At 44.2% G+C, this 16,019-nt stretch overlaps 1 protein-coding gene across 11 annotated transcripts in view; it reads right to left on the bottom strand.

Moving 5' to 3' along the window:
- Nucleotides 1–16,019, bottom strand: part of RAD54L2 (RAD54 like 2) — a 74,880-nt gene that overhangs the window by 27,602 nt on the left and 31,259 nt on the right. The window contains exon 1 of one of the 11 annotated variants that reach the window (XM_040075904.1): nt 5,123–5,718. The exons of the other annotated variants lie outside the window; for them this stretch is intronic. Within the exon in view, the coding sequence (XP_039931838.1) occupies nt 5,123–5,156 (34 nt within the window). The 5' untranslated portion in view covers nt 5,157–5,718. Of the gene's footprint in view, nt 1–5,122; nt 5,719–16,019 lie in introns of those variants that run through there. 11 annotated transcript variants of the gene reach the window in all.

The raw sequence follows: 16,019 nt of genomic DNA, 5'->3' as shown, positions 1-16,019 counted from the left end.
GCACGGCGGACCCCGCGCCCGGCCGCCCCTCGGCCCTCGGCGGCCACCGGCAGCTGCCAGCACGCCAGCCGGGACAAGCCCTTTGTCCGCTTGTGCACACAGGAGCACGGCTGTGGGAGCTCCCGGGCCAGGCGCTGCACGCTGGCCGAGCGCGGAGCCACCCCGGAGCCGCGGGCAGCGGGAGCGGCAGCCCCGGCCCAGGCTGGCCCCGCCCGGCTCCAGCGGGACGCAGCCCACTGAGCACAGCGGCGACCCGGCACTGCTCTGGCTCTGCTGCCTGGTGTCCTGCTGAGTCACAGCCATGGTACTGCCCGGCACAAAGGCGTCTTTCGGGCTGAGCCTGCTCCCAGGGGAAGCTTCCCTCGCTTGTCAAAAAGCACGTACATCTTCATTCCGGTCGCTGACTTATCTAGGAGTTAACCACCCCAGGTCTGTCGTTCATACCGTAACCAGACACAGAGTCTGTCATGTTGGTATAACAAAGAGCGCTGCTTGAAGTCTGAGTAACATGTTTTTCATTTCTCTAAGTATCAGTACAGTGATCACTCGCTGTGAGTTCAAGACACCTACGTGCAATCTGCAGATTGCTGGTGAGGGATGGCAGGCTCTGCCTCTGTCCCCAGCGCAGGACACCAGAGGTTGGAGGGAAGAGATAAGCTCTAAAGAAAAAGCCACCAGCACTGACTCTGTGGGCACGAGGAGAGAGACAGATGACGAGTACGCACAAATCAAACCCATCTCCAGTCTCCTTTGGCAAGAAGTGAGCCCAAATCAATGGAAAACTTTAACAGATAAATTACAAGGCAGCACTGCCCTTCTTTTTTCCTTCAGACATCTTCCAGCATATCAGTTGCTGATGAGGTTATGCTGCAGAATAAAACTCCTTTCCTGGCCTGAAGGAATTCTTCAGGAACAAAAGGCAGCAGAATTGAAGGGCAGGAGCAAGGAATATATCACCCAAAAACCAAAGGGCAAGGAAGCAGCCAAGAAGTGCCAAGAGGCAAACTGGAATATCCAACCGCCAACTATGGTGACAGGCAATATATCTTCTAACCCTGAGATTATGCAAGCAGAACCAGGCCCCAAATACCCAAGAGATCTTGTTCTGGCTGTGCCTCAGTGCTGTGGACGCTGAGACCCAGGTTACATAAACACCAAAGAGCACTTATATAACTGCTGTATAGCACAGGCTTGCAGGCACTGGCACCCCATTGCCACCGGAGTGTGGCAAGTACCTGCTCTGAGATCCAGCCCCTCCAGGATCTCCTCCCATCCCTGCACAAACCCCCGAATGCAGCCCAGGTGCAACCCATCAGGTTGTCCTCCCTTTCACAGGCTCCACAGGCTCATGGTTACTCTGGAGCACTGGGCAATCCTGTATCCATTTCCAGCTGCAATATGTTCAGAAGAGGGTTGTGAAATCTCAAATCAAACATTTTCACAGTGCTTTGAGACAGCAACACACCTGGAGAGATACAGAATGCCGCTACCTGCCATCTCTCTTCTGGATATGTAATCAAAACTACTTTTCCTGATGAAAGTCCTCAAACATAAACTGTCCCCTCCTGCTGTGCTCCCTCTCCTGCACAGACACTGTGGGCATTAGTAAAGACAGGAAAGGCATCCACTGGGGGAGCGAGGGAAGCAGGGATCGGTCACATTTGTCCTTTAGCCAGGGGTGTGCGAGAGCAATGAGTTACATAAAGCTACTGCTCTGGAGTCAGGAAGTGTTTCAGGCTGTGTGCTGGAAGTTTTCAACAAGCTGTGCGCAGGAGGGAACTGAAACCTCCCCTTTCTGGTTATCCCAGTTAACTAGTAACCCAGAATAGAGTTTTGTCAACCAGATTATGAAAATTACCATGGGGATCTAAACCACAAGTAACTGGATTTAACCTTATTTATTTTCACAACAGTTTGAAGCTTTTTTTAAAGAAGAGAAATATGATCTAGTTTATTGAGGAGGCTAAACATTGATTTCGGTAACAAAGATAAATTTCCCCTTTCCAGCTTCAGAAAATAGATGCATACGGGGGCTTGACACATTCCAAGCACAGTGAATCCAGCTGGCTGCTACCATAACTCTTCTAGGGATAAATTTCAGGGACTAAGAAAAGAGGACGAGTAGGGGAGCAAGCATTCTGCATTATGCAATGATTACATAAGCATTAATTTACACTAGGTAGCTGCGAGTTGTAGCTTTATACCAGCATACTCTCAGAGCCATGAGAAATAATAAAGAAGGGATTATTGCTGCCACACACTTTCAGGGCCACCAAAACGGCAAACAACAAGCACCAGCTGAACTTTAATCTCTGCCTCAAGCTCTCAGCGTAGCCTTGCTCAGGACCTGCTAACAAGGACAGGGAGAAGACAGGTGACACTCATTCCTAATTTAAAAGAGCAGCAGGGGAAATAATCCCAGCACAAGGCATCCTCCAGCATCTGAGTCTTCCTTTGTTGCTGCTCCTCATTGCAGTGGTATAAGAGAGGAGTGATTTCAAAATTATAATAGTGTCATTTGCATTCTCATCAGTGTCAAAGGAGTTCATGGGCATGAAGAACTCCTCACAATAACCTGTGAAACACCCTCCTGTCCATCCTGCAGGCATTAGTGCTGGGTAACTCAAGTTTTTGGCTCTCTGTCCTATGCTCTAACCAACTATTCTCTTTCTTCTCCTTAAATATAATTTCCTCCTTGAAAAAAACAAAACACAAATAGGGATTTTTTTTAGAATTGTAAGCACATAACTTCAGCTACATTCCCTTTTTCTGCCTCAGTATCTAAAGTAATTTCAGAGGAATTTTTGAGGACTCTGTTTAATGAGGAAGGCATTACTTGGGAGAAAAATTCAAATTGTTGAGTTGGAGCCTGTGTGCCACCACATTCCACTGGCACTTCTCTCAAGAACTGCAGCCAGAAAAGTGACCAAGAGCACTGGAGAAAGTTAATAAGACCAGGATGAAACACCGTCACTGAAAGAATAATCTGTTTCTAGTTTTCCTTTCCAAAATATTGGTGCTGCTAAAGGAGTTTGACAAAAGGCTGCAATGTTGTTTATGGCAATCAGACTCAAACAAATTGAAATCACAATGTCACAAGGATCCCCCCACCCAAAATACCCAACACCCTAAGAGCTAAGCACATTAAGCCTGGAAAAGAAACAGGTACTTGTTCCTTTGTAAGGTTGCTAAAATGATAATTACCTCTATGGTCAAAAAAGAAAAATATGTGTATATCAGGAGGAAATAGGGATCTTTACATAAAAGACATTTTTCTCACAGGACAACAGGGGGATAGGTAGTTTGCTGTAACAAACCTTAATTTACTAGCTGGTGGGTGCTACCATAAAATAATTAAAATTTGCTCTGATTTTTCCGAAACATTTTTAAAATAACAAAAAGGTATCACAGGACTGTATATACAGGTGCTTCCTACTTTGGAGACCCCAAAGAAGTGTTCAGGCACCTGGAGTGAGGAAAAGCCATATAAACCAGAGAGGAAAAGAAACATTGCTCAGTGGTTGAAGCACAAAACCAAGGAGGAACATAATGTGTAAGTTCTGCACAGACTCACTCAGTGACTTTGTGCAGTTTATCATCTCTCCTGGGACAGAAAGGTTGTGCAGAAGTGTGATGGAAACTCTCCTGGATCCACCAGCCAAAACAGAACCCCATTAGATCACTTAAAAAAGCTTCCTCAGAGAGAATATTCTACTGCTAGAGACTTTGGTAGAGACTGTGACAAACCTTGCCCCAGACTTTACAACTTGACCAGTGCAAAGAGGAGTTAATCTGCACTTTTGCTCTCTTACTTTTGTATAAATACCTTTCCACCCAAAATTTCTGAAAGGCCTCTAACCTTGTATTCTCCCTACATCTATGACCTATAGTCTAATTTCCAAAAGCATCTTTCCTTCCCTGTCTTCTCTTTTTATACCTATTATCTAGACTAAGTTACATAAGCCACTTGTATCATCACCCAGATTCCTCATTTATCCAAACTCATTTTCTATTGTAATTCCTTTTTTTTCTCAGTTCACACTCTCCCAGAATTAGCTTCTTTGTCCTGTCACCACAACCAAAGAAATAAGATGGATTTTTTTTTCCTCTAGAACCCCACTTCCAATTAATGGGTAACTAATATTGCATGGCTTATTTCTGTGAAAACTCCTCATGACAACCACACTGTGCTTCTGTAATAGACCAGGAATCCAGAGCTGGAACTCCTGGGGACCATTTTTGATCAGTCTGTTAGGTTCACAGCATGACTTTGGAGGTATCTGCCACATGAACAAGGTGCAAGAAGCTTGGCATCACAAAGTACCTCACCTCAAAGTAAGAAGTTAAATTACAAATTTAGAAAGTTCTTCAAATCTGAACCAAGTTTTTTCTCTGACACACAACATTCTCCCACCAGCAAACAAATTAAGTGGCAGCTATCCCCGAACTGTAAACTCCTGTTAGGATTTCACCAGTGTCTTCCATTTGATGGGGGGAAAAACAGCCAAGCAGCTTTTAGTCTCTTAGGCACTAATTAGGGGATCTGGAGCAAGCACCAACAGCTCTGCCTGGTGCCCAGATTGTTGCCCGGTCAGCAAGTCACCAAATATTTCACTGACAAAAGAAGCTCTTGAAACTCTTATCAAGTAGGATGTTGCAGGGGAAGTATACACACAAAGTTGAAGGGGGTGGGAGAGAGGACAGTGGATAGAAAATGATACTGCTATTAACAACTGCCTCCTCTCTTGGAAAAAATAACTTTCACAGCATTACAACAGCAGCAGCAACAGTAACAGCCAGATTCAGAAAGTCACATCACCAAAGACTTCAGAATTATAGAAGACTGAGCTTCCTTCTCATGTTCTCTCTATCAGGCCAACAGGGACTGCAAGGCTCTGAAATATCAACCTTTTCCACCCCTGCCTGGTAGGGGAGCACATTAAAACTTGAGACCTACAGAAGAGCCTTGGTTCCTGATGCCTTTTTACTAGCCACTGACTGGAGTGCTCCAGCCCAGGGGTGAGAAAATGAATGGCCTGTAACGGGAAAACAAGAGGGAAAAGAAAACAAGGGAGAAAAAGAAAGAAAAATCAACCCACAAAATTCCCCCTCTGTGTCCTACCTGGAAACTGCTGAGACTCATCCAAGAGTAGCATGCTGCTCAGTGCAACGAGGCAAGCCCTTTGCTTGCACACTTGCTCACCGCGGCCGTGCACTCTCAGCTCTTCTGCTATTCTTGTCTCAGGGTCTTCAGGACAAAAGTTTCCAGTCACTCCTGGGAACTCCTTATCTCTGCCCACAGCCCAGCGAGCACTAAATCCACTCTCACTGGCTGTTGAGTTTGCAGGCGGGAAAAGACTCCTGATAAAGCAGTCCAGGGTACAGGCAAGGAAACCTGCTCTTAAAGTTTCTGAAAATAACTTTGGTAAATAGCTCCTAGTGCTTGAATTCACCCAGCTGGTGTGACGAAGAGCAGTACGTATATATCCTCCCTGCACCCAGCCGAGACGGACCGGGGTCACTGTTATATAACTAGTTAAATATGCCTCGTGTTCAGCCTAAATAAAAATTGCCACTATCTCCTCCCCTGCTTGGAGAGTCAAACAACACAGCCCTGCCCGAGTTAGCTGCTGCACCACTGGGGACCGACGCCTGGAGCTGTGCTGCCGGGACGGTTTGGCTTCTGTACGCGCTCCCGATCAGTGAGAGCAACCTCGGTTATGCCTGGGAAAAGAGTTTTAGAAGAGAGAAGAGGAGCGGGGAGGCTGAGTGGGTGTGTACGGGGGAGGTCTCTCCCCTCTGGAGCAGCAGAGCTGCACGCCGTACGGATCAGATCCCATTCACTCACCCTGTGATCCAGTTCAACTAGTGGCAGAGACCAAGACAGAGAATAAAATAAAAATCCTTACATAACCGTGCAGGCTCCGGTGGGGCCCCGCACAAGGGGAATCCCAACAGACAACAGGACGTTCAGAGCAGGGGACACGTAGGACCCTAACTCTGCTTGGAGTTTCAGAGCACGTAAGGAAAAGTGAGTGCGAAGGAGACGCAAAAAAGAGCACAGCCTTTCTGGCTTTGAAAACAATTGTGATTTCATGAGCTATTTGCATGGTGCCTGCTAATTTGCAAGAAACCTGGACAACTGAGACTGAAACTTGAGCAATCTGATGGAGCTGGTAATCTGTTTGCACAGTAACGGGTAAAAGAGCATCCTGTTCACTTGGTTACATCAGCAGCTTGTAGACCACTGCAGTTTCTCAGTTTTTAGGAAAAAACTTTTCAGAATTTGTGGAGTGGGAGACTATTTTATGTGAGCCTGACAGACAACAGGACGTTCAGAGCAGGGGACATGTAGGACCCTAACTCTGCTTGGAGTTTCAGAGCACATAAGGAAAGCGTGAAGGAGACGCAAAAAAGAGCACAGCCTTTCTGGCTTTGAAAACAATTGTGATTTCATGAGAGGCACGAGAGAAAATAAATAAGTACAGAGTAAGTCCTTTAAAGCTGTGGTTGAACCCCTAAAGGCTATCTATCCTACCTAACGCTCATCAGCTTTACAGAGACTTTATCCATGCCCAATTCCCTTCACAGGCATACCTAATACCAGTAATAAACAGCAAACCTGGACTGAGAGACATGTAATGAAATTAGCTCACTGGTAGTGAGCATTTGTCCATGTAACAAAGTCAGCTGTTTACTGAAACAACTGGTGAGGGAGTGCTGGGAAAGCCAGGATACACACAAGAAACCCAAAGCAAGGCGGTGTCCGAACAGCCCTCGCACAGACCTGCAGGAGTTCAGGACAATGAGCTGCACTCATCACTGCAAAAGCTGATCTAAAGGTCTGCAAGCACAGCCAGGGCAGAGCCCAGTTCCCCTTTCTTTGTGTGACTCCAACCATTTTTATTTGACCTTTTATTTGAGAGGGTAGCAGGGCACTATGAATGCTTGTTGCCATCAAAACACCCTCAGTGCTTCAGGGTACATCACAACTTTGAAACAAACCCAAGATGCTTTTTCATAATTAGAGCTATATAAATTTTACAAACAAAAAACCAAAAACAAAACCAAACCAAAACAAACAAACAAAACCAAAACCAAAAAACCAAACCAACAAACAAACAAACAAAACCCACAAAAAAACCCAACCAAACAAACAAAACTGTATTACAATTAAGACACTCAGTAACAAGGCAGTCTTTCACCTATGTCACAGATTCAAACAGCCTGGCTGGCACACGATGTTTATCAAGGGGGAAAAGAAGGACAAATGTATTAAAGAAGTGCATAGCCAAGGATCTTGTAACAGGCTTTATAAGGACTTTGTAGGGTTGGAATAAATAAGCAAACATGACCTCAGCATCTGACCTAACAGATTTACAAAACTGGAAAGCAAGACTTAAAAACAAGCACTGGTAAATACAACTGGGTATTTGCAAAGCATGCAGCGCTGGTTTTGGCTGGGAGAGAGTTAATTTTTTTCATAGCAGCTAGTGTGGGACTGTGCTTTGGACTTGTGTTGGAAATAGTGTTATAATAGAGATGTTTTTGCTGTTGGTGTGCAGGGCTAATAAAGAGTCAAGGCCTTTTCTGCTGACACTGCCCCACAAGCCAGGAAGCTGGGGGCGCACAGGGAGTTAGGAGGGGACACAAGTGGGACAGCTGACTCCAAGTGGCCCCAGGGATATCCCAGACCATATGGTGTCAAGCTCAGCATACAGAGCTGGGGAAAGGAGGAGAAGGAGATGGTATTTGTCTTCCCAAGTCACTGTTACTGATGGAGTCCTGCTTTCTTGGGGATGGCTGAACAGTTGCCTGTCCTTGTTCTGCTTTGCTGTTAAACTATCTTTATGCCAACCCATGAGCTTCATCACTTTTACCCTTCCTCTTCTCTCCTCCATCCGATGGGGGATAGTCAGTGGCTGTGTGGGGCTGAGCTGCCAGCTTGGGTTAAACCACAGCACATCCATATTACAGCAGTCAAGCATGAGAAAAATGGTAGTTCAAAACACTGGGGCAAACAGGAAACCTATTCCTGTCCTTCTGCACACAGCAATAAAAAGGGAATGTCCTTCTTCACCTTAGTGTGCAAAATGGAAAAGGAATTTTTCTAGTTCTTCTCACAACACGCTGCTGGTGAGGCCACCACTGTTAGCCAGGATAAATACATATTCACACAACCAAGAATGAAATCTGCCTTGAACAGTCAGTTTATAAAATGATCTCCTCATGGAAGGTAATCTTGTTATGGATAAGTCCATTTACTGAATAGCTTTTCCATGAGGCCAGTCTCATCTGTAAAGAACAATGTTCTCCCTCCCCTAGAGGGTCTGAAATCTCACCCAGCTGTCACACCTCACCTTCCTCATCTCAAACCACACTCTCTTTGCAAATGGACAAACTGTGCTATACCACACAAGAGGCTTCTCAAAAAGCTTTTGTGACCTGAGAGATTCTCTTGCTAACAATTTAGGAGATTACCTCTATTAAACAAAACAAACCAAAAAAACCAAAACCTCACCAAAAAAAGTGCCAAACACCCGCCCCCAACACGATGAAGTTTGTATTTTCATAGAATATTAAGATAAAGGGCCTTCAGAACACGTTTTTTATTTGGCTGACAAGTGTTTCCAGCAGCAATGTCAGCATCCCTGAGCACTGCAAAATTAAAAGCATTGAAACTCATACCTAAGCCTGTCTACACAGAGAAGTAACTTCACTGTAAAGTGTTTCAGAACACTAGTTCCTCCATATAGCAAAGAACATTATCAAACTGAACAGTTAAAACTAGTTAAACTAAATAAATTTCAAAAAAATGTCCCAAAACATGCATTCTGCATTCAGTTCAAGGTGGAGTAGCTCCTTCCCCAGCCCCATGCCTGTTGTCCACCTTGAACCTCTCACCCCTGCTCCACAGGCTGAGCAGCTCCATGACTGTTCAAGACTGACCTGACCCAAGGACAGCACCCGAAAGAAGCACTGGATCTATGATGTGCCACCCTGCTCTGGGCCCCTGCAAGCTGGGGTGGTTCCCTTCTCCCCAGGCTGTTCATCCTCATCACTGCCCCATAAAGCAGAAAAGACCTTCCTTGCCCACCCTCAGCTGCTCCATGCTGGCTGCACAGTCCCTTCCCCACCCCACAGCTCTCTCCCAGCCACACCCCACAGCCAGCAGTCCTTCTGCATACCCCACTGACCTCCACTGGACAGGGAAGCTGCCTACTAACCCAAATTGTTTGTAAGTTACTGAAGGTGAACTAGGCTCGGCAGCCACATTTCACTCTTGATTAGCACCTGCTAGTAGCACATACACATATCATTAAGGCCACTTTCCCTGTCCTAGTTTCCATGTTGTTTTAGCAACACTGAAAACACACAAGAACACCAGGTTTGAGTTGGACACGGTATAAGGTGTTGTTTATCCACCGAATCACACTTGGACTCCACAACACTGTGTTGGCGAGTGAGTATTGCTGGGCTTTGAGAATCATTTGCTTTTTAAACAAACACTGCAAGGCAAATAAAAATTCTTTTTAACAAGATCTAAACCAACCATGGAAAACCAGACAAGTTTTTCCATTGACTTTAGTGAATTTTAGACAGAACCATAAGTCATAAAATTTGATAATCTGTTTATTCTCATTTTATTTTATAAATATATGTCTTGGTAAATTTTCTTTCCCAAACTCATCAAATCATAAGTGGGGGGAGGTTGGGAAGTTGTACATAATGTAACAAAAATCTAATTGCACAAAATACAGGAAGTGACACAATGCAGTGCCTCTTGCAAATGCTTTCACACTGTCACTGTGGCAAAACACACTGCTTGAGATTCCAAGGCCTTCAGAGGTTGTTTAAATGTACCAAAGAAAACAAGCTGTTACTAGACAAGATGTAATGATTTAAACTCGAAGAATTTATACCATAGATATTTATCATCATTTTAAATCACAATTAAATCCATTGAGTTACAATCTCAGTTACATTCAAGAAACTGATTCCTCATTTCTGTAACCTGCTAAATTTCTCTGCTGCTGTAGATGACACAATGTATTTGTGCACCACTGAAGAATTTTTTGGTACAACTTTAATTTCATTCCATTCATTTTCAGCTATGTGCAAATTTGGCATAAATCACAAGCCGTGTATACAAAAGTACCACTTTAAAATTGCTTCTAACAGTGCAATTATTTTTACATACTTTACATAGATGAAGATTACCTGCAGATGTTTTAACTGCAAAATTTGTTCTGACAGAGATTTAAACTAGAAGTTTCTGTTCACTTAGCCCAAAAAGATTTTATCTTGTAGCTTTCTCCTGTCTCATTCCTATTTGCATATTTGCAAGTGAAAATAAAATCCTGACTCCTACTTAGAATTTTTTTGAGGCTGAGTCAGTGAACTGCATATTGAAGAAAATGAGAACAAGACATTTTAAACATCTGCAGTACAAAATACTGTTAATAAGAAATACTTTGATCCAAACAATGAACCAGACACTTCTAAAAGCTCAGTGTTGCAATTTCGTTAAAGCCTAAGTAAGAAGTTGAAAAGATAAATAAAGGAAATAACTGCGATGTGATATTGTGTTTTAAAATTGGAACAATACTTCTAACTTAATTAAAACAGTTCCTCACCTCCTTCCACATTTTTATTATTTAATATTACACTGGTACAACGTATAGCTACATGCACATTTTATTTAACCAGTCATTAAAACCAGCACAATACCACATAAATTAGGGGAAAATGAAATTAAGGACCTTGTGTGGTTTTAAACTCAGAAAATCAAGGAAGTGCTTCACCTAGTAGATTTGAACATAAAAAGGGTGCTGCCTAAGATGTAAACCAGAGGATTTTCACTTTGGCTTCTTCACACTCATCAGCTGAATTTGGCAAAGTGACTTTGCCACTCCTTACCTGTTCAGGAGGGAAAATACCGCATTACAAATTTGCTAATTAGTTTCCATGTGATTTCATCACCATTACAGAAGTCCCCGATGAGGGAATACAGTATCTCCTAGCAATGGCAAGGCGTGGTAGAAAGCTGAGTCTGAACGTACGTGGGGGAAAAAGGCACCAAACAGGACAGAGGAGCAAGTGAGACTGTCCTTTGTTAGAGATTCTCTGGCTTTATGAAAAGAAAAACCAAGTTTTTGGCATATAAAGCACAACCTCTATATCCTGCAAAGCTTATCAGAAAAGCAGGAAGACAACTTGGATTATCCCTTGTTCAGCTAATAACTGCTCATTCGCTGACCCTGCTCCCCACACATTCATGCTGCTCTCACATTTGTGACAGCTTTAAGAGAAGAGATAAAAGAGAGGCAAAAACCCCCAAACATTTGAGAAATTCCATATACATATATATAGAAAATGCAGAGCCATGGATGTGGGCTGCCCCTGAACCGCATAGAAAGATTTCTATTTTGTATTCCATCATACGCAATAGACCAAAGGGAAGGAGGGAGAAAAGAGGAGCAAAACGCGTCGCTGGTTAGATGTGCCAGTCCCTGCGCCCAATTGGCGGCTCCGAAGGAAGCGGAGCTCTGGCGTCATCGCCTCCTTTTAAAGAAGCAAAGCAAGTCATTACTCCGGGTTATATAACACCCAGACGATGCCAGACTTCGTGCCACCCTCTCAGAAAGGAAGCCGCTGTCAGAGAGCCTGGGAGGCGGGCAGGGGAGCCACCGACGTTTTCTTTCGGAGCTTCCCCTTGCTCGGGATAAGCCCAGGACACCGGGGAGGAGCGGCGGCGTTCGGACAGAGCAGGCAGCTGGCCAAAGGCTCAGCGACCGCCCTGCAACATCGGCAGTCCGCAATCTCCTGAGCAGGGGGCTGGGGGACAGCACTCCTCAGGATCTCATCCTTCCTTCCCTCACTCACCCTGCTGAGAATAACCTAGTTCACGGGCTTAGTTAGCATGCTGGAATCGGTCAATAAAGCCCCCGAACATCAGGCACTTCTCCTCCCACGCTCCTCCCCATCGTTCCCTGATTTACTGGCGAACAGGCTGTAGGCAAGGACCTCTACCGTCCTCCCACCACCGAAACTGCCCCAACACAACAGAATGCCCAGCCAGGCAATCTGCAGCTTCACAATCGGCAGAAGGGGAGATAACAAAGCATCCAGCGCTGCCTGTTCCCAGCAAAGCACCCTAGAGGATTTTTCTTTATCACATTTAGTGAGTCCAGTAAATCCAGTTCAAGGAAGTTGGGTGCTGCAGGGTCTGCACAATGTGCTGGGGACAGGGACTCTCTCTGGCTGGGCAGGACCAAGCCCCTCAGACTGCACACACAAACATCATTTTGCTCTGACACACACACTGTGCTCCCAGGAAAACGCCAGAATAAAAACAACAGGTAAAATCTGCAGCCTGCTGTAATGAAGCAAAGTTCCCAGAGAAATCAGCGGGGCTTTTGCCTAAACGAGAGTCAAACCTCCTCTGCAAATTTCAATGTAACCCTTCAGTATTAGTCAGAAACCAGGACTACTAAAACTGCCAATGCTACCAGCCCATCCATTTCCACCTTTGAAACTACCCGCATCTTTTGTATTTTATTCAGCTGGATTGTGGAAACACAGAAGCCAGCCAGCTCCTAAGTTTTGGGGTCTTAGGAAACCCACACAAGTCTTGAACATAAGGTTTGTGGACACAGGGAGTATATGGTGAACAGACACAAAGCTCTTACCACTTTCAGGAACTGAGAGAACAACAAAACCCCCTTAACTTCTTACTTACAGTACATCACCTGAGAAATACATCCACCGTCTGCAATTGGATGCACATTTACTGAGTTACCCACAACCATCTGGGACTGAGCCCCACATTTCTGCACCTATATGATAAAGAACATTTAAACACTCTGATCCATAAGAATAATTTTCTAATTAATGCAGTTTCCTACAACAATTTGATTAAGTTTAAACACATGTCAATAGGCAGGATATTAGTTGACAAGTAAATTATTTTACAGGTAGTGATGCTTTTGTACCTCTTATGATACCACACAAGCCATCCTCTTTGCAGGCAACTATTGGCTTGGAAGACAGTCTACGTAAACTTACTACAAGCATGAAAACATACCTGGCTTGTAAAGAACATCGAAGTGCACAGTGGGACATGGAAGTTCAGATACGGCTCTTTACTAAGACCAGAGCCATTGCATAGGCAACAAACCTAGACTAGAGCAAAGGTTTGTTTCCCCCAGGATATGCCCTTCCAGCTTCCTTAGAAATAGTACTGGTGGGCTCCAGAGGGAGCTGCACCCACCCACAAGTAACCAAAATAAAAGAATCTACATAGGGAAGTCCATGAAGAAGGAAAATGTGAGATGTTAATCATCCTTCCCCAAGAAATCCACCTCGTGCACTGCAAACATCCACTTGTAGATTAAAGAGCAGGATAATGATTTATGGGGACTCACCACTCTGGCACAGGTACATACAGAACACACAGGAGTTTACAGTTAAAGCCCCCCTCATTATTGCCTTCAGTGCTTTTCTAGATAAGAAAGTCCTGACTTTTGTTTCTTTCCATACCTTTTGCTCCAACTCACCCATTTCCAAACAATAAAAAGAGCCTGCTCTCCACTCCAAACTTAGTCTGATGGGCTCGTGCCTTTCCTTAGCCCCAGCACATGCTTCCAGCTGCACAAGGACAGGAGACCAAAGCACATGTCACCAGTCTGAGGCAGGAAGCACACAGCAAGCAAAGCCACCGTGCCACACACTGCAGCAGATGGAAGCAGGGTTCCTCAAAGAGCAGCTCTGGCCCCGGAGGCTGCCTCGACCTTGGGATGCCCATCTGACCTTGGTGCCACCTGGAGACACAGCTGTGAAAGGCTGCTTTCTACAAGGAGTGGAAAGATTAAAGCAGTACCTAATTGCTCCTCCTCTTCTCAAGGAATAAATTTAAGTTTCTAGCAGACATGAAGGGCAACTTAAAACCAGCGTTTCCTAAAAGAAAGTGTTGTGCAGTCTGGTCAAAAGTAGAAGGCAAAAGGTTTCAAGTTGTTGGAACAAATCTCCATTTACCAACACAAGCAGGATCATTCATTTCAGGTAAAAAGTGCAGGGAAATTACTTTCTAACAGCAGTTTCTTTTTTCTTCTCCTTTTTATCTCCAGCAGGATGGGCCTTTCTATATATCTGCATATAAAACGATATAGAATATGATACCATTTAGCAAGAGAGGAGACTGTCTCCATATTCTTCCTCTGCCTTTCTCTGTTTCATACAGGTAAGTATAACATGACCTAATTTATAAGAATAATTGCTGTCAGAAAGAAAAAAACTCATGTATTTGAGGAGGAGGAGCCTGCAAAATGAAGAGACTTATACCAAAGACTTTACTCTCTTCCCAATCACACACACATCCAGCTGGGGACTCCCACACACCCCAGTTTTTTTTTTGTTCCAGCACTTTTTTGGGAGAAGAAAAAATAGAATGCTTTGTGGTGGGAAGCACATGAATGACACCATCTCCAAAATGAGCAGAAGATCTCTGTACCTCAAGGAGGTATTCATGTATCATTCAAAGAAATATTAACTAACACTTCCACATGACTTTAAAAACAGACTTCCAAAATAATTTCAGCTTTAATAACCCCAGGTGTCAATAAACCATTTAGTAAGTATGGCATTAATTACTCATTTTTCCCATCAGATTAGACAAAGAAATTGCCCAGGCAGCTACAAATTGATTTTCCTTTCAATGTAATTGCACCCCGCAATGATGATCCACAAAGAGCACCATATTAAACAAAATCCATACTTGCTATAATTTCAGGCCAAATTTTTTCCCCTCAAAAACCAAGTGAAAATTGTAGGAAAAGCTGATCAAGCAGGACTCATTTAAATGAACAGCTTTTCCTCTGGTGAAGGTTCAAGGGAAGCAATGATCTTTTCAAGCCTGGATCAGCAGTGAAGGCTGAAGTCAAGAATTCCTGCCTTGGTATCAAGGGGGGAAGCTCAAGGCTGTGAATACCAAGTGGCAGCTCAAGTTCAAGCAAAAGCAGCTACTGAAATACATTGTGGATCGTGCTGCAGAAAGGAAAAGTAGCTCTGTTTGAGCTATCAAATGTCATAAGCAGGATGAGCAGTTTTAAGAGGCTAGGGTGAGGAAAAGGGTCTCTCTTCCCCCTCACTCACCTCACACACCAATCTCTCAGATGTTCTGCGGTTTCCTGATGCTCTCACCCTGCCAAGGAGCTACAGTGTGAAACATCACTACACCCATGTGTCCTCCTATTCCTGTACCTGCTATTCTATCACCAACCAAACTGTGCTTCTCATTCACTCCTCTCTAAGAGTCTGCATGTCCACAAAACCCTACACAAACCAGTCTTGGTTTGCTCCAGCACTTTGTCAGGGAGTAGGAGGAATAGTATGAGTCTGAGCTGGGAAGAGGGAGCTCCTCCAGTTCTCCAGTAGTCAAACAGAGATGCCACAGAGCTTGAACATTCCCAGCCCTGGGAAAGAAAGAGGGGACAGGAAAGGAGAAAAAGTGCACAACACAGGGCAGGAGACAAGGCCAATTCCACAGAGTTTGTCTTATCACAACAGTATATCTAATATGTTATTATTTGGGGTTGTCTGGTATCTTTGTACAGTAGAAATTGCAGCACTACTGTAGTACTGGAAAATTGTTCTCTAGTATACCCTGAAAGCACTGATTCCAACCCCTGTCTGCTGTTCCATGCACCCTGTAATGCAAACACAACCAGGAGCCTTTGAGGACAGTGTCTGACTGCTTGTGCTTATTAAGACATCTTTGAGAGATGTCTTACTTTTACCCAGAACTGCACTTTAAGAAAGTGTTTAACCCATATACTCAGAGGTAAGAAAACAAGCAACTTGCCATCACTATTAATAGCAGAATTACAGCTATATGTATGAATAAAAGATAATGAACTCCAGAGACATCAGTCAGAAAAATCCAGAGACATTCCCGAAGTGGAAAAACAGAACAGTTCAGTGGGATTCATTCAAACACTCAACAGCTTTCCCAAGGAAAG

The sequence above is a fragment of the Hirundo rustica genome, chromosome 12 (genome assembly GCF_015227805.2).
Source record: "Hirundo rustica isolate bHirRus1 chromosome 12, bHirRus1.pri.v3, whole genome shotgun sequence".
NCBI classification, from domain to species: domain Eukaryota; kingdom Metazoa; phylum Chordata; class Aves; order Passeriformes; family Hirundinidae; genus Hirundo; species Hirundo rustica.
Note: the sequence above shows the minus strand (reverse complement) of the source record. Positions and strands in the feature narration are given on the sequence as shown.